A 24114-nucleotide genomic window follows, 5' to 3' on the forward strand; every position below is an offset into this window, starting at 1 on the left:
CCAAAGGATAGAAAAAATATAGAGCATTCTAAGTTAAAAAAAAAAAAGGAAAGTTTTAAACTTTATGCAGTTCTTATTGAGGTTTCAATCAGTGTTACACTTTTTCCCCCCAAGTTTGTACCCCTGAGTCAAACATTGAATAAACATTGTACAGTAGGTACAGAAACTATTGTGTAGTTAAAAAGCAACAGGTTTGAATGGCCATTGCTTCAGAAGTGTTAAACAGTGACTATAAATCTCCATATGAGAGAAGGAAAAAATAGCATTCTCATTTGCTCTTAGTTTATAACTAGGTAAAAGACCTCAACGGTTTCCAACTACATTGTTTCCGTGTATTAGGCTGACATTTGTGATAAATTAAACCTTCAGTAAGGAAACCTGTTGGGGCTGCATCATTTGAGTCTGCATGGTTGAGAACAACTACAACAAAGCAAAGCAATCTTTCCAAGTTATAAGTTGCATGAGACTATGTTAATCTTGGAGCACTATGTGAAGGCAGGCAGAGTTCTTTGACTATGATTATAGGGGCTCTAAACTCAGTACCCCATATATCCAATATATTTTACTAGAGTAATAACTAAATTGCTATAATTTTTGCCTTTCGGCCTCTATTACAATGGAATATTAACACTTTCACTAACTCAAACATGGTAACGTTCAGCTCACTAGAACTTCTGCTGACTGTCTCCAAGAATAATTCATGCTTTTTGCACTTTTCTTCTTGCTTTCTTTACAACATTGGGAATAAAAGCTTATTTAGAAGGCTGGTTCAGGAGCAACAAGGACTCACTGTTAATCATTTGGTTTGTTCTGAAAAAAATGTGTGAAGGACCACCCTATGTTAATGGGTTTAGGAGAGTCTTCATCATCCTTTGGGGGAAGAAGAAACTGTCGGGAATTAATGGAGCATGGGCTCCCAAAGGATGCATTTTCATTGTTGCTTTCAACTGATCCAGGAGAGTCCGGAGTGTCCATGTTCCAGGCATTTGTGTTTGCTTGAGGTCTGTAACCTGCAGTTTTATCCAATTCTTCCTCCACAGGTGAGCGACTTTCTGTATTCGTAGCATTGACGGATAGCTGCATTTGTGGCTTATAGCCTGCTGTAGTCACCACGTCTATTTCTGGCTCCTCCTCTGATTTAATTTGAGGCTGATACATGGATTGGATGTCAATGTAAACCACCTGAGATGACCCCCCAGGTTCATCAGTAGGGGGATTTGAGATCTCCTCCTCAATGATAGAGGGGCAGTAGGACACAACAACATGGTTCTCCATTTCTGAGTCAGAGCCATCTTCAGGCACGGTGGTGTCTGCTGCTGGGGACATCATCTCCGTGTCTTCAATCTTGGGAGCTGCAGACTGTGTTTCCACCACTTCAACACTATTGGGGGTGCATGGGTTCATTTCCAGTGTTTTAAGTGTCTTATTCCCCTGAAGTGAGAAAAAGGAGAAGGGGGAAAGACTTAGCCAAAAAATCTGGAAAACATGAAAGCAACAACTCGCCCAAATTACACCAGTATGTCACTTGTGGATTGTACTCATCCCACAGCCATTAATACACTATAACCACAAAAACTGGTTATGATTTTTTGGCTCTTCACATATTCCTGTTAATGTTAAAAGTATTTTACACAAACTAAAGAGACTTGAGATCTTGCAGTAAGTGTTTGAGAACTCTTTCCCCAAATCTCAGCTTTGTATAACCCATTCCAGAAGGCTGTTTAAATGCCCACTTCCATCTACTGTAATTACCAGGAGGTTAGGATATGGCATATACACATCCCCATACTTTCTACTTCTGCTAACACTGTCACGAAGATCGGTGTGTTACTCCCACATCGTTATCACGTACTGACACTTCTCATTAGTTCAGGAAAAGAGAAATGCAGCAGCCCTTTCCTAGTGCAAACATTACAAATAACTACACTAACAACAACCTGACCAAAGTTACTCAGTAAACTGGCTTGTTTCCCCCTGCCACAGGGTTTTTTCTGCAATTGGAACAGATGAGTCAAGGTTTGCAAAAGAATTCTTTAACTTGCAATATCTTTCAAAAGTTTAAAATACTAGATTTAAAATCAGAGTTACCTCGCAGATGTTCCTCTGAAACTGCAGTGCCTTACTGTTCTCAGGATTCGGGATCTCTGGATAAAATGTTTCTTTAATCCTTTAAGGATGAAAGAATAAACTTCTATAAGTTAGCAAGGCTTGAACAGATTGCAAATACACAAAAGGAGTCAGGACGTTTCTCTTTAATTCAGAATACTGAAGACATCTGGTGCAAAGATTTAGTGCATTGAACTTTCCCTGAGCATAATGGAAAAAACAGCAACTTTCTTTTTTATTTTTTTTAAGTACGGAACTTGATATGTCACATTTACTAAAAGTCAAAGATGAGATGTTTACCTGAGTGTTTGTGGATGGCACAAATTACAGTATGTTGCCAGTTTATTTCCATCTGGGAACCATTTATAAACAGTGCTCACTGGGAGACAGGCTCCTGAAAAACCTTTTTGCATTCCTCACTCTGACCTCTCTCTAATGTGTCTCGTTCTACAAGGTGTTTTTGCCATCCAACTTTGAACAAAGCCCACTGACATCTTTGGGTACTTAGAGACAAAGAATGACTACAATGGTGGAACACCCTAGCACTGAAACCAACACTTCCATGAAAAGATGAGAACTGAATGCAGGCACTCACCATTCCCTCTTTCGGTAGCAGAAGATGCTGGCCACCACTCCAAGCAGCACCACCACTGCCACGGGGATGAGAATTGCAACGATTAATCCTACAGCTGGGGGATAAAAAAGGGAAGGACAGTAAATATATATCCAAAGTTATCAGCAAGTTTTAGGCCTTTTGCAACATCCACGGTGATTAAAGACCATTTCATCAAACTCATGTAACAGTGGCCTGCAAAGTGTGACCTATACCATTACCCTTCCTCTGGGCTGGAAGGGCAAAAGTCCACCCAATAAACAGAGTTGATTCAGTGACAACTACAGGAATCAGCAGATACTTCTATCTGATTGCTTACTCGCAAAAGGCTTCATGTGCTGCACAAGACCAATCCCACTGTGATTCTGTTCTCATTAAGCACTGGAATTGCACTTTCATGCTACCTGAGCTGGCCAAGCCTTTGGTAATGGCTCTTATAGGCCAACAACTCATTGCACTAACTGCACTGTCTCTTATATGGTTTACAAGGCTTCTAATCCCCAGGTTTTAGCTCCAACACATTCCCACTGCCTTCCTCCATTGATATTAAGTGTCCCAAATTTGATTTTTCATGTATTTCAGTTGCACCACAGTGTCTTTTATTAGAAATACTTTTTTTTTCTCTCATTCCCCAAAGTCAATCTCTTTTTTTTCTAATTGCCTTTTTGTGTTTGTTTCTGTCAGGGGATCAATAAAACTGAATTCAAAGCAGAGAGGCATCTGTTTACAATTCTGAAACTGATAAATATTTCCACAATGTCTTTCTTCCCACCATCTATTAGCAGATATTCATCATGGGAAACCTGACAAAACAACTAGCTGCTTGAGAAGAGTAAGCTCAGGCTCCACTATATTTAGTAGTAGCTTAGAAGTTATTTTTCTTGCATATGTTACCATGAACTACAAAGTAGCTGCAATAAGAAAGGATCTTTCCCTCACCCTGAACTGTATCAATTTTTGTATTTATAAATAAACATCTAAATAAAGGAAAAATCAGACTATAGGCCCAAATTCCCTAGGAAGACCAGAAAAAATCCAACAAAATAAAATCAGTTTTATATACATTGTACAGCTCCTGTACTTAAGACTATTAATGAACAGGGATAATCAACTTACAGTCCTCCTTTGTTACGACATAAAGGCTGTTTGGAGGGCTCAACCCACCAGCAGTGTAGGCTTGTAGCTCCAGCTGGTAACTTGTTTTCCCTTGAAGATCAAGTATTTTCATAGACTTCTGTGTTAAGTTAGTGATGTTGTTAACTTTAAGTTCTGGATTCCCTGTTTTTTTGGAAGCAGTCAGAAAAGCATAACTGTGTAAGAAAGGATTCACAAAGACAGCCTGAGCTTTAGCAAAACTTTCTTGAAGCCAGCATATGAAACCTGAAGAACAGTCTGCGTAAAGAAAAACTGAAATAAGGAATCCTATCAATGCTGGTTGCTTATACAGCACCAAACAGCACAGGAGTATGGTGTTGCCACTGCAGAGTGACCTCATTTCCTTACACTCCTGCTTGTCCTCTTATGTCAGTGTGAGTCAGGCTTCAGTTCTGTACAAAATGGCCACTGAAAGAATATACCCTATTAAATACAGCCATGTAACCTCCCCCTGTCTCATCTACTCAGGGTATCTGTGCACAGGACAGTGTGACACATTGCTGCTTAGTCACTGCACAACTTTATGGCCTGACTGAGCCAGGGTTTTCTCCAACTTTTGCTTTATATTAAAAAACAACTGTGCTAACCACACAAGGAGCTGGTTATTTTAAATGCCTTTGTCACATATCAGGGGCCAGTTATGCCAATGAGTAATGCAAGTGAATTATTATTAAAGTATCTTTTTTATTAAAGTGAAATTATTTTTTTTTAAAAAAGGAGAAAAAAGAAAAAAAGGAAGATAGAATAAGCAAGGAAGTTGTAATCTATACAATCCATTTACCTGATTCTGAAAGTCTAGGCTTTAAAGCATCTTTTTCACCTTTTGCAAAGGAAAGAAGATATCCTTTTAAAAACCCTCGGCATTCTTCAATAGGAATATCTTCCCATCTTACCAATATAGAATCTGAAGAAGTTTCTTCGACAGTAAAATTTGGTGCACTTTTTGGAGCTGTAGGGAGAATTATGAAGAAAGAAACTAGTAAGAAATCACCTTAACATTAAATGCTGAAACGATGTAAGTGTTTAATCAGTTTTATTTCAGGGTTAGCATTTCCAGCCTTTTCCTCGACACTTTTTCCCTCGCTGTTAAGAACATGTGAAAAGACTTAGTAGGTAATGCTACAGAAGTACAACTACCTTGGTCTCATTGTTATTATTTACTCCAGTATTATCTACTAACAGATGCTGAAATAAAAATTTCTCTTCAGTCAGCCTTCTTACAGACTCATACATGTAAATACCCTTCTTCCTGCAAAAAGCCCTGAAAGATTCTATAAACATTCAGAGGACACAAATTACTTAGCTTTTAAAGGCTTTAACTCTAACTTCATAGCTTTTCCTAAAATTAAACAAACTCCACATTCCTATCATGGAAATCTATCTTAGCTTAAAAGAGCTACCCTTAGCAGTCTTTGCAAGTCCTTATTCCAATAACTGAAGCCTACTGAAAGGTCACATGCACCAGGACTTAGCCTGACATTTGCCTTTGATCTACCAATGCTAAAATCATGCTTAAGAATGCATCCATTTTTCTCTTGGTTATCTGTCCAAAAGCAAATCTGAAGTTTTACAACGAATCTGTGCTCTTGTGCAACGTGAATACATTCTCAGTTCCTAATAAGTTTCTTCCGCATGTTCAATGCATTTTTAGTCCCCCAAACTCTTTATACCTTGAAAACTCCTGATCTGGTCAGAACACATATGGAAAACTCTTCTGGGAAACTGTTCAGAATTTTTACAGATATACAAATGATTGAAAGTTGAGTTTCTGGTAATATTGCCTTAACCTCACCTTCAACCTTAGCAATGAAATAAACAACTGCCTTTCCAAGGGCTCAGATTATGTCAGCAATTCAGTTTTCCAGGCAAACTATTCTAGCAGATCACACATTGAACTTCAAAGCAAAATGGGTGTTGTAGTTACAATACAATACAATACAGCTGTGGTCTTAAAGGGGAAAGTCATGTTCAGACACCTGGGAACAGAAAGCATTCAGACACTAATGTATCTCCAGGCCAGCAAAGTTCAGCCCTGGGTCAAACCCCAGTTACCCAGACAGGATTGGTATGAGACACAATAAAAGCACAATTCCCAAAGTGGCTTGTGCTCTGAGTTCTAGTTTTGGTCTAAGAAGCGTTTTCAAACAGAAATGTTATGGACACTTTTTATATTTGCTGAGCTGTACCAAATGTGCTCAAAAGTTTACTTTGACTTGATGAATCAAAGAAGTTGCCTCTTCTCCTGCAGAAGTGATGTCAGCCATGTGTTTCAAATTATGCCTGTGCCTCCAATTGTGAAGACCACTGTCTTCAGAGTGAACCTCTGTGCCACCACACAAGCTGGAGAACATGGGGTTATTGCATGCTTGGAACTGGCTGGAGAAATATATTAGTTATACACAGAGAACAAACACAAGTCACTAGTACTGCATGGTGATTCTGGTCTTAATCTTCTTCTGCCAACACTGAGCTAAAAATAGTCTAAATTCACTCTGTAGAGATCCTGAATGATAAAGTGCACTTACGCAGCTCTTTCATATAGCCAGTTATGTTTTTCAACAACTGATATCCAGTGGATTTGCAGCCATACACTGAAAAACTGTATCTCACGCCAGGTTTAAACAGAGCTGCAAGAGAAAATTGCTGTAAGAATATTTCACTTCTGAAGAATGATGCTTTTAAGTTTCACATGACTATTACATAAATATGTATTAAAAAATTACAAAGTGTAATGGCATAAATACCATCTTTACTTGTAATTCCTACAAAAGCCATGCCATCAGATGTGGTTTAGAAGCAGTAACCTAATCTGGCTCCCAGAGAAAATTTAGTACGAAACAAAGAGGATTCAAAACAAGCTACTCAAATTGCATAAATTGCTCTTTCCATAGGTAAACACAAACTGAAGTTACCAGAAATAATCCCCTTCCTTTCCTCCCACAGCAACCATGTAGATCCTGCCTCCTCCTCAGAAATACAAATACAATTTGAAATAACCAGTCTTATTGGAGCAACAGTATGAAAGATATGGAAATAACGCTCAAAAGTGATAATGAAGCACCCTAGCAATGAACTTCAGTCCTGAACTGACTTTAAAAAACAAACAGTCTTAAAAATTACGCTTCACATGTGTTTGATGAAGACACAGGTGTTTGATACTACTACAACATGTAAATAATTCACCACTTTCTGGGCTTTCTTCAAGTCAGGGCTGTACACTACTTTCAAGATTTTTTCTAAACAAGATGCCAGTGTGAAACTATACAGAAGTGGGTAAAGCATCCAGGTCCAGTCTGAGAGATTCTCCTGACTGAATTAAGCACAGAGGTGGATTTGCCCACTTGAGCCCAGCCCTAGCAGCTTGATAACTCCCACAATGTGCTGCAAGAACCATTCCAGGGAAAAGCTCAGGAGTAGGGTAGTGCGTAGTTGGACAGACATGGTATTGTCTGCTTGAAAAAAGCAAGCTCTAGATAGCACAGAACAAAACAACACGGACACAGTGTTGTAATTACAGACAGAAAAGCATGTTGCCCCCACCCTCCTGGGTCTCACTCCCCCTCAACTTTCCTATGTACACAGCTCCAAGTTGTTTTCCTGAATGGAGACTTTTATACTAAACTCTTCTAAAAAGCAAATATACACCGTTTGAGACAGCAGAGAAAAAAAAATCTTGTATCTTTCATGGGTCCTCTCTTTCCTCTTCTGCTCCTCCTAGTCGCACCACAGCTGAGTTTCATTTCCCTGATCTGCCCACCAGCATCTAGAGACCTGGAATGTGCCCTGTTCCAGGAAATTTCAATTGTTGACAGCAAGCCAACACATGGAGGTCACACTTAAAAAAATCTGCCTCATGTAAAAACAACGGATTAGTCTTCCCCCATCCTGAGCAGCACTGTTTATGTTTGGAATCCAAATAAAACCCCAAACCCTAGATTAAACATTATGCATTAGGCTAAGTTAGGAAATTGTTGGGTATAGCTAGAAGAGGTAATTTCAAAACAGTTAATAAACACAGGATGATAAAAGTTAACTCAAGACTGGTATTTGGATTTGGCAAGACTGTGTAAAAAATTAAAATAAACACAGTACCAAGAAGGATTTCATTTATTTACACAAGTATGCAGCAATGAAACAATCTTCAACCTATAGCATTGGTGCTGCTCTCACTCCATTCACTCCTCAGGCTCTCCAGAAAGACCAGTAAGAAATTATTTTTGACTTACCAGATTTTATCACTGCATTTGTTGTGTTTGAAGGAAATTTCTGCCAGTCCACACTACAGGGTTCAGACCCAGATGAACGACACCATTTTACTACGTAGCCACAGGTCATGTTGGGGTAAGAATCCCAAGAAACATTAATTCCATTCCCCATTGCCATGGCCTGTCCTGTTATGATATTGTCTGCAACAAAGGTGACGCAAAAATCAATCAGAGGGCAGACACTTGTCTATAGCCCAAGATGAAGAAAGCCTTCCAGACACAGCACAATAGCTTTATAAACAGCAGTCATTTCTAAGAACTAGAGGTGTGCATGAACTGTGAAATCCAACAACCGTGCAACTGTGTTGCACTCAGCTGTGCTTTCTGGAGTGCTCAAAATCACATGTAGCCTGCAGCAAATCCCTCAGCCAGCCTTAAGTATGGTGACAAGAAATGCAGCAACTCAGGACTGGCTTAAAAACCACTTTTTCAAGGTAAGGATTTACAGCAGATGTCAGATTCAAATATGAATTGACACCAATTTGGCAGGAGCCTCCAGCTATAAATTCCTGCTGTCATTTCATCAAATGGTTTGCTTTGTGTTTCTTTCAGAGTGTCTTGCTGTCACTCGCTCAACCACAGACAACCATTTTTCACCAAGAATCAACAGCAATAATCACATCCCTGGCAATCTTTATGGAGGCTTCAGTCTACCAAGGGTAAATTAAACAAACAAACAGACAAAACAAAACAAAAGCAAACAAGCTTTGCCTTTTGTCTATTTTTCTTGTTTCTGATTACCAAAGGTTTAGCTTCCCTTGAAGTGATCAGATCTGGGAACAGCTTCTGATTCCTGCAGCTTCCCTCCATGGCTGTCCATCAGCCGGGACCCTGCAGAGCTAAGGGATGGTTTCCAAAGGCCACCACAAAAGCAGTGGCCCCATGACAGATCTGCAAAAACAATCTCAGGGTTTTAGTTTTCCTTTTTCAGTGTTCTCATTTACGCTCTCTACTGAGTCTATTATTTCATTTTATTAAAGCTATAAACTATGGAAGGCTGAGGGGCAAGGACAGCTTTTAGGAATCAGTGCTATGAAAACTCTGCTCTCACAGACATGCTGTGAATGTTGAAGAACGTCTATTTTTAAATAATCTTAACATACAGCTAAGTGTACAATCCTTTTCTAGCTTGCTCATGGCAAGAAAAAGACATACGATTAAAAAACCAAGTCAACTCCACAAGTGGTTCCGTATTTTTTCCAAAAAAAATACTATGTATCCAGTGAAACTACACTTCTATGATGCTGGAAAAGACAATATTTCAAATTAGCTGGCTTTAATTTTCCTATTTACAGAAAAGAGGTTTTACTGACTGTGACCACGTGCTCTGAAAAATGCTTAAATACACGACACTCAATTTCATTTCCTGAGCTGGATGACTAGAAATTCACCATGGGCAGTACTGCTCATTTTGATGCATTTATAGCTGCAAAGTAGACTAGGAGAAACCAACTACTAGACTAGAGTACTACTGTGGTAGGAGAGCCTGGAACAACCAGATTATATGCCCCGACTCTCTTCAGAGCACTTTGCAGAGACAGTGACAAATTAATTAAGGCAGAATATCCTTTCTTTGTGTTTTCAGTTTTCAGACAACCTCAGCAGATCTCCAGCTTCAGAGCCACTGCTCTCTTATGGACATTAAAAGCACTTACAGACTGTACACAGGAAGAAGACAGAAAAGATGTTTGGGCAAAAATGTCATCCAGTTCAGTGAATGAGTCATCTTTCATGACTCCAGTCAGTGACTCAGATAATTCCTATACCAACTTGGGAGCAAATCTTTAATGAGTACAAGTTGGGTAACACCGAAGGGGACATCAGATACTTGAGTGAAAGCTATAAATGAATGCAAACCTCTAGCTGCCATCAACTATCCCACAGCACAAACCTATTACAAGACCTCTCCAATTCCCAGGGTTTTGTTCTTTTGCTGCTGAAGGAGAGCTCTACAAGCACTTTCAATCAACTGTCCCATACAATTACTTTTCCCTTCAACAAGTAGACTAAGAACATACTCTAAGGTACTGGTGTTGGTACCATGTCCAGTTCTGGGCTCCTCAGGAGAAGAAAGATGTGGAGGTTCTGGAGTGGGTACAGTGGGATGATTAAGGAAATGGAGCATCTCTCTTATGAAGGAAAAACTGAGGGAGTTGGGCCTGTTCAGACTCAAGAATAGAAGACTGAGAGGGGACCTCATCAATGTCTATCAATATCTGAAGAGAGGGTGCCAATAGGATGGAGCCAGGCTTTGCCTAGTGGTGCCAAGCAATAGGACAAGAGGCAATGGTAGAAACTGGAGCACAGGGGTGGGGGGAAGGATTAGGGTAGGGTGTCGAGCAGGCCAAGGGGGTCCTCCGACTGGCAGGAGGGAGAGCGGGACAATCCCGTATGAAATGTCGCAGGTGAGCAGTGCACCTGAAGATATACGGTAACACAGTAGGTGAAGGATAAGGTCAGGGTGGATAGTGGGTTCTTTTGGAATAATGGGGGTCCTGACCAGGCTGGGGCCTTGAAAGGCACCCCTGCCTTGGATGGGTACTGGGGCCAGAACGGTTGCTTTGTTTGTTTGTCTGTTTGTTTTTGGTTCATCTGTGGCTACTGCCCAGGTTCGGCATGTTCTGGATATATTTGCTTTGCTCTGTTACATCCTGGAATGGTGGACAGGACAAAGGGTTGTTCCTGGGTATCTCCTTCAGATTGTTTATAGATAGGTGATAGGAAAGTAGGAAATGAAAGACTTGCCCAAACCGTTCTAACAGGAACGTAGCCTGTGTACCCCTATGTGGTTGCGAGCTATGCTGGTGATGGTACATGCTTTTGGTAGGGTCGCCCATGCCAGACAGGCCAAAACCGCAGGGTCAGACACAATACATCCTTGGGCAGGATGAGCTCTTTAGCCTTCTGACAGTCATTCTAGGAGAAGGACAACTCTAATCCCAAACCTGGGTAGATGGAGCTCGCTGAGCCCTGTAAGGCCATCCATCTAAGAGAAGGTCACTCTAATCAAACCTACATCCTGAGGATCTCGCTGCCACTGTCCAAGCTCGCTCGGCCCTGGCAGATGAACCTCAGGATTAAAGGGTGGGTTCAGTTCCGCGCATACTGCATCTCACCTAAAAATCCATTGCACAGGCTTGAAGGCTTTACCCACATGCAAAAAGCCCTGTAGTGACGGGCGAGGGTCGAAACGGCAGGTGAAAGGTGCACTGGAAGCCACAGACTCAACCCCGCATGCAGGCGGTTCAGGATATCGGTCATTTGAGACTGACCGGAGATGACAGTCTCTTGGGGTAGCACCCCGAACAACCAAGCAGCCTTTTCAAAGACAGCACTGCTTGCTCCACTCGGAGAGGGGCCTAGAAAAGGTGGCCTAAACAAAGCTCATCTCCACCTTCACCCGGTTGGTTAACTGCAGGCCAACGGGCATCTTCTTCCAATGCAGTCACACAAAGATCAAAAGACAAAGGCATGCACCTGCCTCCAAAGGTGTACCTAAATTAACTCTAGCATGTTGGAACATCAGAACCATGCTCGATTCTGCAGATAGCGGACGTCCTGAGTGTCGGTCTGCCCTAATATCCCATGAACAGTCACGTCTCAACATCAACATTGCTGCTCTCAGTGAAGTTTGCCTTCATGAAGAAGGCAGCCTCAGAGAATATGGTGCCGGTTACACACTCTTTTGGTCAGGTAAGCCCAGAACCGAAAAACATCTCTCAGGAGTCGGCTTCATGATCAAAAACTCTATTGTTCCTAAACTCGAAAATCTGCCGACAGGTCATTCTGATCGCATTATCTCCCTACGCTTTCCACTCCACAACAAGCAACATGTTGTCATCTTTAGTATATATGCCCCAACTCTCCAAGCTGAACTTGCTGAAAAAGATAATTTCTACACTGACCTGCACCGCCTTATCCAAAAGGTGCCTGCAGATGATAAGATCATTATCCTTGGCGATTCCAACACCAGAGAAGGTAAGAATTTTGAAGCCTGGAAAGGAGTATTAGGCAAGCTTGGTGTTGGAAATTGCTACGATAATGGTCGACTTCTGCTAGAATTCTGTGTGGAGCAACAGCTCACCGTCACTAATACTATCTTTCAGCAGAAAGACAGTCTGAAGACAACCTGGATGCACCCCCGATCTAAGCATTGGCACCTCACTGATTATGTCTTGGTGCGACAGAGAGATGTCTGCGATGTCCACCATACCCACGTGTTGCCCAGCGCAGAATGTCAAACAGATCATTAGCTCGTGCGCTGTAAACTCAACTTCAATCTCAAATTCAAACCTAAAAGGGGCAATATCCCAAGAAGAAGACTCCAAGTTAATAATCTCCAATCAGCCACAGTGAGAGACAGATTCCAGGCAAACCTTCAAACTAGACTAGAAAACCATTCCACAGATTCTGCAGATTCCTCTCCTGAAACAATTTGGCACCATATTAAAAACAGCATCCTGCAATCTTCTGAGGAATCCTTAGGGTTCTCCCTCAAGAAGAACAAGGACTGGTTTGATGAAAACAATCAAGAAATCCAAGTGTTGTTGAGGAAGAAGAGAACTGCTCATCAAGCACACCTTGCACTGCCATCCTGTCACGCAAGAAAAACAGCCTTTCATCTTGCATGCAGCAAACTCCAACAGAAACTCCGTGACATCCAGAACAAGTGGTGGATTGACCTAGCTGAAAAAACTCAATTATGCGCAGATATGGGTGATTACAGAGGATTCTATGAGGCCCTGAAAACAGCATACGGGCCTACATACCAAGTCCAAAGCCCTCTACTCAGCACTGATGGTCAAACGCTTCTAACAGATAAAACCTCCATTCTGAATCGATGATCTGAACACTTTCAGACTCTCTTCAGTACCAACCGTGTAGTCCAAGACTCAGCAATTCAGTCCATCACACAACAACCGGTGAAGAATGAATTGGATATTGCCCCCACTTTAGGAGAAACCCTCAAGGCCATACAGCAGGTGGAAATTGGCAAGGCAGCTGGGGTTGATGGAATTCCACCCGAAGTCTGTAAACATGGGGGCCAAGCACTCCATGCTAAATTTCATGAGTTTGTGGTGCGCTGTTGGGAACTAGGCGAGCTACCATCAGACCTTCAAGATGCAGTCATTATCACTTTGTATAAGAAGAAAGGAATTAAATCAGATTGCCCAAATTACTGTGGTATTACTCTGCTCTCCATTGCTGACAAAATCCTGGCAAGAATACTCTTGAACAGACTAATACCCGCTATTGCAGAAGGAATTCTTCCTGAAAGTCAGTGTGGTTTCAGAGCCAACAGAAGTACCACAGACATGGTATCTGTCCTCAGACAACTGCAAGAGAAGTGTAGGGTACAGAACAAAGGTCTCTATGTAACCTTTGTTGACCTCACCAAGGCTTTTGATACTGTGAGTAGAAAAGGTCTGTGGCAGATTTTGGAACGTTTAGGTTGTCCCCCTAAATTCCTTAAAATGATCATCTCACTCCATGGGGATCAGCACGGCCAAGTCAGATATCGCAGTGCACTTTCTGAGCCCTTTCTAATAAAGAATGGTGTGAAACAAGGCTGTGTTCTCGCACCAACTCTATTCACAATCTTTTTCAGCATGATGCTCCAAAGGGCCACGGCAGACCTCGATGATCAGGACGGTATCTACATTCGATACCGTACTGATGGAAGCCTTTTCAATCTAAGGCGACTGAAGGCCCACACCAAGACCTTAAACCATCTTGTCCGGGAGCTGCTTTATGCTGATGACGCCGCCCTTGTCACCCACACAGAAGCAGCTCTGCCGTATTTAACATCCTGCTTTGCAGACGCTGCTGAGCTCTTTGGGCTGGAAGTCAGCTTAAAGAAGACAGAAGTTCTCTACCAACCTGCACCTCAGGAAGCCTTCCATCATCCCTATATCCCCATTGGCCAATCAGAGCTCAAATCAGTCCAGCAGTTTAATTACCTAGGTAGCCTCACCTCCTCAGATGGTAAGATTGATGGGGAGATTGACAAGAGGTTAGCAAAGGCATATAGTGCTTTTGGAAAACTCCATAAAAGAGTATGGCGTAATAAACACTTGAAGAAAAGTACCAAGATCAGTGTTTACAAAGCCATAGTGTTGTCTACTCTCCTGTATGGTTCCAAAGCATGGGTTGTCTACCGCCACCACCCGCGTCTCCTACAACGCTTCCATCAACGCTGCCTCCTAAACAATCCTAATCATCCACTGGTCAGATTATGTGACCAACACGTCTGTTCTAGAACAAGCAGCAGTCACAAGTATTGAGGCCATGTTACTGAGAACACAGTTGCGATGGGCAGGGCACGTCTCAAGGATGAAGGACCACTGCCTCCCTAAGATCCTGCTTTATGGTGAACTTGCCACTGGCTGCTGCAAGAGAGGAGCCCTGAAGAAAAGATACAAGGACTCCCTGAAACAACATCTAAGCCTTGGCCATATTGATTAACATAACTGGTCTACTCTGGCCTCCAATTGGGAGGCCTGGAGACACATCATCTACAACGCTGCCGTTTCCTTTGAGAACACACGCAGGATCACTCTTGAGGAGAAAAGACAATGCAGAAAGAATCGTGTCTTGCTGAATACACTACCTAAGGAGCCTTTCTGCTGTGCCATTTGCAGTCAGATATGTCTGTCTCGTATTGGCCTCATAAGCCACCAGCGTGCCTGTAACAAACGTGGATAGAGCCTTCCTAAATCTTTGTTCGCGAAGCCTAGCCATGATGATGAGGTGGGCAAGGAGAAGCAGATCCATGCATGCTCCTGGCAAACAAGCAGAGAGAGGCCTTGCTGTGTAAAGGCCCCTGCAGAGTATCAGCCAGATCTGGAGCTAGAGGTTTGGGCTTTGGGAGATTATACTCTTCCTGGCAGCAACTTCCGACTCTCAACAACCTTGTGCAATATTATCTTCTCCCCAGGTTCAGTGTTATGAGCAGAAAATCATTATCTGGCTCAGCTATTTCCCTTTACAAAAGCCCTCAGCAAGAGCAGCAGTGCTTTAATTGGGAAGCTAAAGCCCTACCTCCTTTTCAAACACTGTCTGCCTAGCACGAGGATGCCAACACTTTACCAACCAGCCCAATTAATATTCTCCTGCAGAGCTCACAGGCATTGAACTGACAATTCTCGCCTCAAAAAGGCACACAACACCCCAAAACTTTATTCTGATTCTCTTTAGCATGTAACACTTCTCAGTGTCTCAAAAAGAACACACAGAAATAAACTCAGCTCCCTAAATATCCACACCAGTGCTTTGAAGTCTCATTCGTTTTGTTCCTGGGAGGTCTCCAGAAAGTGCAAATAGCTGCAAAGAGTGCGCACTATCACCCTTCCTTTATGTAGAGAGTATGATTCATTGGTGGATAGAGCCTTCCTAAATCTTCGTTCGCGAAGCGTAGCCATGATGATGATTCATTGGCAAGACGCTACACTGAAAGCAAAGAAGCATTTTTTTCCCCTATCCAGTAGATTTGGGTGGGGAAATAAACAAAAACAAACAAATCATTATTTTTCAATCAACAAACTCGTTCTGGCTTTGAAGGTGTTTAACTCATGGCTGGGAGTACTCACCACTTGGAAGTTCCATGCTTGTTATCCTTGAAGGAGGAGACGAGCCTGCTTGGTTTTTGGCTACAACGCTAATTACACAGTCATTTTTTCCAAGTTTTATCTCTGTGCTGTTTGTGGGTTCAGTGACTACTTTATGCTCCAGTGGTGTCTCTAGCAGGTAGCAGGACACTTCGTGAGACATTATTCTCCCATTGGCTTCAGAAAGGGGTAAGGGCTATGAATAGATAAAGAAAAACCATTAAACCCAAAATGCAATATACAAAAGAAGACACAGGAAAATATGAATTTAATGTTCCTGATCTAGTCTGATGTCTGTATAAGACTATGAGCCAAAAAAGTTATGCAAGAAGAATTAGCACATAAGTTTCCAAGTTTTTACTTTTCAACTGGGATGCATAAAAAGTTTAATTCTTCCTGTGAAATGCTTCTGAATGCAATGTTTAAATTATAAAATTTCAATAATATTTTCATTTGGGGAAAAATGTTTGTCTCAATGGATAGTTCCAAAAAAAAAAAGCTAAGAACAGCAGTATGGTTTACTGACTATACAGTTCACTAATTTATAAATGTGTAAGAAAATATTTTTTATACAGTTACATTTCATAATATTTTAAATAATATACATAAAAAGTTCAAGTGTCCTATCTACCTTCCAGAAGATTTTTAGACTTTCTCCAGAAGAACTTCTCTCTCTCCAGATGTCTGGTCCTCTTGCAGGAGCTTAGAAAAACATAAGAGTGGTAGTTTATTTTCCCAAGTTGCACAGTAGACAATTTACCATCTATTGAAAAGTTAGGTTTTTAGACGACTAATTTTAAAATAGATGGCCTCACAAGTCCAACATTTTCTCATCAAAGAGTCAGATAAACTTACGGGCTTCTGATGTTGTGTACTCCTCTACCCGGCTCCAGTCACTCCACCTCCAGAAATGGTCAGCAGCTGAACAGCGCACCCTGAACTGGTATTTGGTATATGGGTGCAATGCATTCAGATGAGCTGTGTAAGCTGAGGATTTCCCACCAGGTATGGAGATATTGAGCTGTTAAAAATTTACAGAAATTGACATGATATATTTTTTTCCTCCTAGATTATGCTGCAAGTCATTACCTAAAAAGGTGATATTTTTACCCAAGAATGCTCACAGTGTGAAAGCTGCAGTCAAGCCCTATGAAGAAAATAATTAAAAAGAAAAATATTTCCTATGCAGTCACCCTAAACAAAGGAAAAATTTTCAGAGGTCCACCCAAATAAAGTCATAAATAGCACAGAAATTGAAATATGAAAGTAGGAAGCACCTTTTGAGTTGTAAAGCATGAAAAGCAGAGGGAACACTGATGAGCCTTCAACAGGAGGAGCTCTGCACACAGTAGCAGGCTGTAGCTTCCCATCTATCCCATCCAGTCCCCTGCTCTCCTATATGCAGCAAAACTGCTCACATGAGGCAGGCCAGGATTTCACCTCTGTTATTCAGAACCTGCACTTCCCCTGAGCACATGCACATCAGACTGTCAGCAAAGAGGCTTTTTTCCTAAGAGACATGCACAGAAGTACACTAAAGACAGCTTGTTAGAGCAAGATATTTATCATAGTTTGCTTCCTCCATTTTTCCTTCCAAAGATAGTATCCAAATCTAACCTAGGTGACCTCAGTTCACAGCTCTTATGAGAGGACTAGTCTCTCCTATTATTCTTAAAATGATATGAGTCTAGGAAGCATTTCAGTTGCATGATTACTTAAGGAAATCCTAAGCCTGGGAATATTTTTTACTGAATCTAATTATAACACATGTGCACCACAGCTGCCAAAAACTGGATTCCAAGTGACTTTAAGATGCAACAAATTGTGCACTTCTAAAGCCAAATGACAACTTCAAAAATACTGGAAAAGCCAACAATCTCTCATACGGATGGAAAAGCTTCTGAAAACATCCTCAAAATGCCATGTAAAACTCCATAACAATTTCACAGCTACTTTTGTTTGTTAGGGAGAACTCCTGGAGTTTTTTTATTAAGCAACCAGCGACGACGTAACAAGCTCTAAAAGCTTCTATGGAGCTCTTTGCTGCATTACAAAATATCTGTAGCTGTGGGCTCTGATACAGGTGCCGGGAATCAAACTTCTGTGGAAGTGTAATACCTTCCACGGCCCCAGATGATTGCTTTGCTAGCAGAGTTCACAAATGACTGTGTGCCCCAGGCTTTGAGCTTCGTATTCGAAAAATACCTATGAGTTCCTTCGCAGTACTTTATCTCTGGTATTAGTTAACACATGTCATTACAGAGAAAACATAAAAGCTTAAGGCTTACACACTCATTAAGAGCTTTGAAAGTATTTTAAAAATAGTCTTACAGAGCATGCATTAACTACTACCCTATTATTTTAGAGGCATGTACATAATGATTATCTTCAGTCTTAGCTGTATAATTTCTGTGGTTTGACCTAAGTTATTCAAGGCTGTGCCCAACCGCTGTGCCCAACTAGCAACTAAATGCAGAGGGTAATAGAATACTGCTAAAAATCAAACAAGCACTGTAAAAAACAGCCTCTGAGGTTAATGTGCTAAAATTACAAATTCAGACTCGGTACAGCAAGACCTGACAATTCAGCATGTGCCTACCCAAAATGCTCAGAGATCTGAATGCACAAAGAAATTGGGCGTAAATCTCAAGCCAACTGAACATGCAGCTGTCATTAGGCTTCCCCAGTGACACAGGTCACACCACACTAAGTTAAGCAGTTAAGAAGAGGATATATTCCCACCACCTACAGTCAGTGTCTGATGCTGGTGTCTAAATTAGTATCCTAAGCTCCTCTGACAGTCAGCAGAGTAAATATGCAACTCCAGTCAGTGACACAGAGCACCAAGCTGGGCAGCAGCTGGGAGCCTGAACGGCTGAAAATCTGAACCCAGCCCACAAATACCACCTTCTCTCCTCATTGGGAGATTACCTACTGATACACCCAGTGGGAAAATCCTTCCCTATCCTGTCTCTACATCACCGACATACAAGCAGGTTTAGCAGCTGCCTGTTATGGCCACATGCATGTCAACGGCTGACAGCAAACAAATGAACTATTCTCCGAGGGGAAAGAAACGAAAAGAGAAATTCAGCTGCAGACTACAAGATCTGAAACAACCACCATGGAAGTCTTCAAGGCAGCAGTGCATCCTGGAACAGCTGTGTATTAATAGTTAATGTTAAGTTTGCACCTAGAAGGACAAAGCACAAGGACTGTTACCTAAAGAATTAGCATAAAGCACTATGCACAGTCTCCAAGTACCAAATAACATGGTGTGTAATTTGACTTTGCTCTAAATGGTTTAAAACAAAACAAAAAAACAAACTAAAAAACCCTAAAAAAAACAAACAAAAAAAAAAAGAAAGAAAGAAAAAGAGAGAGAAACCAGGCAACAACAGAGATGAACAGGAAGTTTTCTGATTTTAGTAAATGAACCTCTACTCATTACTACATTAATCATTTAATAAGATTATCAGAGTGAAGCTCTTAGCATGAGAAAAGAATTTGAAATGTGATTAGTTCAGTGAAAAAGATTGACGTCTGTGCCAAAAAATAATCCCTTAAAAACAACACTTACTAGTTTTTGCTCAGAGTGACCACTGCTAATTTCAATTTGACACAGAAGCCTGATCTCAGCAAAGCTGCCATTTATAAACCAATGCAGATGAATGCTTGTAGAGTTGTTTTCAGAAACAGTCAACTTCTCTGGGGTTTTTGGATGAACTAAAAAAAATAAAGAAAAAACCTTCAGTTCTAAGTCAAAAAACCATATTCATTTCAGTTCAGAAAAATCTGATTTTAAAAGATCAAAGAGAATCAGAAGGATAAGTGATCCAATCAGCAACTGGGAAAACTGGTGCTGAAAGGCACCTGCGAGCAGTCTCATTCCTGACACTCTTCTCAGCTATCAAACATCGAAATAGATTTACTTAAGACTGAGTGTACCAGACATGAGATAAAAACTTGGAGACACAGATAAATATTTTCCCTCTTACTGACCTTATCAAAAAAGTACTCTGAGAATTCTAATCTTAAGATAGTTGATCTGGGACCTGGATTAAAAAAAATGCACCATCTTCATGTTTAAATTCAGTTTTCTGGGGGATGGCAGAATACTGTAACCAATAGGAACATCTGAAATCTCAGCTGTGGTTGAGGAGACAGAAGGAAAAGGGTGAGGAAGACAGTGTTAAAAAGGTGGTCATCTCCCTTTCCTTGTTTAAACTGAAAGTCTAATGAAAGAAGTTATTTCTTTCTCCAAACTATGACAGCAGATGATCATGGTTATTACCAACAGCGTTTGATAGTCCCGATATTACCTTTTATCTGTTTGTGCTACTTTTTTCATGCTCCAAACCCTGATGCTGCAAAACTGTATGGTATTTTGCCCTATAAACAGAGACTGAAATACAAGGTCATCCACAGTTCATAGAGTTACATCTAAATTTAAATTACTGATGTGTAATAAAATATGAAGCAATACATAAACTTGCCCAGAGAAGCTGTGAAGACCCCATCCCTGAAGTGTTCAAGGCCAGGTTGGATGGGGCGCTGGGCAACCTAATCTAATAGGTGGGATATGGCAGGAATTGGGGTGGGAGGAGTGTGTGTGGTGTGTTGGAACTAAATGATTTTTAAGGTCCCTTCCAATCCCAGCCATTCTATGATTCCCAATAAACAGCAGCTAGCTAATTATTAGGTCACCAGTAGCATTTATATCAACACTAGCAGTGTGTACAATCTGGTAGCATTTCTATTGAGAACTGTCATCTCCATGTACACACCACTGCCTAAAAACATGTCCTGAGTTATTTTCAAGTCCAAATTATTAAATACAGCAAAAAGCTGGTGACAATAAAGCAAAATAATGAAAAGTATATCATGTCAGAGTTCTTCAAACACCAAACAAACAAATGGTTAGCATGTAGTAAACACATCTTTTTGCCTTTTTAAGTCATTACTATTACCTCTTTGAGTTATATCAACCAAAAGAGATGACTCTGCTTGCCCAATAGGGTTGGAGACACCTAATATGAAATCATAGGTTTTTTGATCAGGCAGTACTGGAAAGCCACAGACATGCTGTCTGTTCATTTCATTGACTTCGCATGAAACATTTTTACCAGATGTTCTAAAAATTAAAAAAGGAGAGGGAAAAGGTTAATTTTTGAATAAGTTAATTTCTAGCAACAGTTAGAACTCTAGACTGAAAACACGGTACAGAATGATGGGTTCAGTTCACACAGCTTACAGATTGATTTGATTGCAGAGGCATATCTAACACCACAACGCAGGTTAAAGTGGCAACAATCATGACTTGCCCTGTTCTCACATGAAACTCTCCTCTTCTACTAGCATAACATTTCCATTCACTCACTTCTCAAAAGCCTTGAAAACAGGTAGGTCCTGTAAAACCACCTCACAAGTTACGACTAAGATTCTGACTCAAAGTATCTTTGTTCAGATCAGCATACATTTACATTTAAAGAATTCTTTTAATTGCTTTCTGAACTAGTAAGATGCTACACATATTGTCCTTCTAAAAGCCCTGTCAAATCTGAACTAAAGTTTGTTACCTGGAATACATCCGTTATTCCCAATTATTTTTTAATCAACAGCAGGAGAGGCAGTCTGGTAACAGCCAACACCAGTGGTACATCTCTGGGGGTAAAATCTAGAGTGTGTATCTGTATATATGTATGTATATTTGCTTTAATTACAATCTCTGTAAGCCTCTCATTCAGTAGCACAAATTTAATTAACTTCTTCCTTCAGGCATTTTTATTGTGTTCTAGCTTAGCTCTGAGCTCTCTCCACATCATACTCTCTATTTCAATAGTTCAGTGTGGGCTGAGAACAAGAATGAGAATATTTACCCTGAAATGCATCACATCAATCTCACAGCTTTGGGCTGAACATAAAAAGACTGGACATCCTTGTTTATAAGCTGAATATCAGCAGCGAGTGACTGGAGCTCCTTTCCTTTGAATACCTGCTCTCTTTTGTCCACCTCCTTGCACCCTACCCAATGACTTCTTTAGCATTAGCACCCTGGGTGATATCTATGGCAGTAACTCAATCCTCATGGCCTCTGACTTGCTTCAAAGCCACCACAAGACTCCATTTCTCATCAGTTTGTGTGACTCAGGTCTCTCCTGGCTCTTTTTCCTGACTGCTCCTTTGGCATTACATGGGAGCCTCCTCTCCATGTGAATTTTGTTAACTCCTCACTAACTTCTAATCACAACTACCAAGGAATCCCAACTGCAAGTGCTATTCCAACCAATGATTCCTCACTTTTAAGGCCTTACATGGCCTACTCCATTAGACAATGTGGTGGGACATCACTCAACTACTTTCCATGGATGACATCAGTGCTTTCTTCCCTTTCAACATTATACAGTTAATATGTATACTTTGCCTGCTCGACACTATCTAATCCTTAATGCTGAGAGGAGAATGGCTGTAGGCTCATTGCTGTTTCTCCTAGTGGCATGGGAAATGCACCATGACCTGTTTTATAATTCTTTCTCAGTGGGCTTCTTGCCATCTTGCCTAGCAGAAGTTCAGTAAACGTCTGACAGACAATCTGACCCAGTTTTCATATTAAAAAAAAAATAAATTAAAAATTAGTGATTGACTTATTATCTACCTATATTTTCATATTGGTCTTATCTGTATGTTGGCAGCAGCCTCATACTCTATGCCCTTTATTTACTTGTGAGTTCATAATGGCATAAACCTCTGGGAAAAGTCATCCTTAATTTCCACTGGAATTTTGCAGGGCTAGACAAGGGTTTTCCAAGTTTAGTTACAACTTCCAGAAACTCCTGGAAAGTATTTTAGGCTCTAAACAATGAAAACTATCACATTTAAATAGGCATGGAGCAGTAAGTCACAGGCAGCAATGGAAGTATTCCAGTTGTACCCTTTTACTCCTTTTAGTGCTGATTAATTTTACCTTTCAAATAAACTGTACTTTGTTCTTCGTTTTCCATACAGTCCACTGGGTCTGCCTGGTTTCCAGGTGCATTTTATTATCTGGAAATTGGGTGTTTCACAGCTGAGGTTTTGGGGAATATCAGGAGCATCTGTAGCATGAAAGGAAACCAGAAGAGTTAGCTGATGTTCTGCCATTCTAGTGTGACATTTGGGTCGCTGGCTTCCTGAAAACATCACCATTTGGTTTTTCTGGGTCTGGATTGCGTGCTTCACAAATATATGGCAACAGTTACACTTCAACCATACAAAAATATGCCTTTAAAAAGTCACAATAAAACAGATGGATAATTATTATCAGCCCCATCTGACTAACACTTGACTTGAGGATTCTAAGTGGGTGGGTAACCTGGTAAATCACATGCAAACATGTTCACAAGCTCCAGGCTCTGACCTGGAAGTGTTTCACTGAAATTCTGCCAAGACTTTTCTGAAATTCTTAGCATCAGTTTAGCCGCTGAGCAATGCAGGAAAGCTGTCGGCTGTGCGTCACATTTTCTAACATGCCAGCCCCAACACTGTTTTGAATTCTCCAAACAAGTCACGTCAAGGAGATGGTCCCTTTGGCAGGAATTCCACACTGAATCTGAAAGTTAAAGCAAGGCCTGAATGGCTCATCCCCTTTCCCATGGCTTTGGAAGTGCCAATCTTTTTCTTTTAAATCTTGTTTTTTGCTGACCTACTAGGGCAGTGTTGAGTGCCTTCCTGGAAAAGATGGGCAGTGTTCCCAACAGAGAGGGCAACCATGCTAACTTGAGAGTAAGTAGAGCACTTGTTTCAGGTCTCATACACTTGAGATGTATGAGACTGGAAAGGTGTGCCAAAGGTAGCACAATAATATCCACATAGCTGCCCTAGAGAAGGGGCACTAACACAAGAGGCGACAGTGGCAGGTTTAGTTCCAACTATGAGCAGCAGGCCAAAAAGGAACACAGACCTAGGCTTAACCAAGGCATTATGTTTCCTTCCTCTACCTTTTCTTCCCCAAATGTCTCTCATCAGCAAGAGGACCATCACAAGTCCTCTCCCTGTAGACACCACTAGAAGAAATACTGACAAGAAACAAGACTTGGAATCTCATCTCTTTGAAAACCACTGCATAGGAGAAACCTATGGGATTGTCAGGGCATTCTTTCTTGAATCACTGACTTAATTACCTGGATGATTCTCCCACAAAAGTAAATACAGTGCAATTAATGTAAAAATGACATATCACTGAGAAAACATCAAAGGCTGAATTCTGTTTTGCATTTGCTATCACAAACTTAATAGACAAAGTCAATGAGAGCACAGCTTGGAGATGAGAGCACACTTTGAAAATGAATCCAGTTTCTCCTATCCCTTTCCTCAGCCCCAAGGATTCTAA

General features: G+C 41.0%; 1 protein-coding gene across 2 annotated transcripts in view; it reads right to left on the reverse strand.

Moving 5' to 3' along the window:
* LIFR (LIF receptor subunit alpha) overlaps nt 1–24114 on the reverse strand; it is a 51896-nt gene continuing 27782 nt past the window's right edge. For both annotated transcript variants that reach the window (XM_008921614.2, XM_018070296.1), the window contains exons 9-21: nt 22711–22840; nt 20717–20880; nt 19327–19472; nt 16602–16767; nt 16378–16448; nt 15729–15942; nt 8101–8280; nt 6400–6501; nt 4656–4823; nt 3836–3997; nt 2702–2795; nt 2089–2167; nt 1–1431 (exon numbers count right to left, since the gene is read on the reverse strand). In XM_008921614.2, the coding sequence (XP_008919862.2) occupies nt 793–1431; nt 2089–2167; nt 2702–2795; nt 3836–3997; nt 4656–4823; nt 6400–6501; nt 8101–8280; nt 15729–15942; nt 16378–16448; nt 16602–16767; nt 19327–19472; nt 20717–20880; nt 22711–22840 (2315 nt within the window). In that variant the 3' untranslated portion in view covers nt 1–792. The remainder of the gene's footprint in view (nt 1432–2088; nt 2168–2701; nt 2796–3835; nt 3998–4655; nt 4824–6399; nt 6502–8100; nt 8281–15728; nt 15943–16377; nt 16449–16601; nt 16768–19326; nt 19473–20716; nt 20881–22710; nt 22841–24114) is intronic.

Source organism: Manacus vitellinus, unplaced genomic scaffold (genome assembly GCF_001715985.3).
Source record: "Manacus vitellinus isolate BGI_N305 unplaced genomic scaffold, ASM171598v3 scaffold_18_pilon, whole genome shotgun sequence".
NCBI classification, from domain to species: Eukaryota; Metazoa; Chordata; class Aves; order Passeriformes; family Pipridae; genus Manacus; species Manacus vitellinus.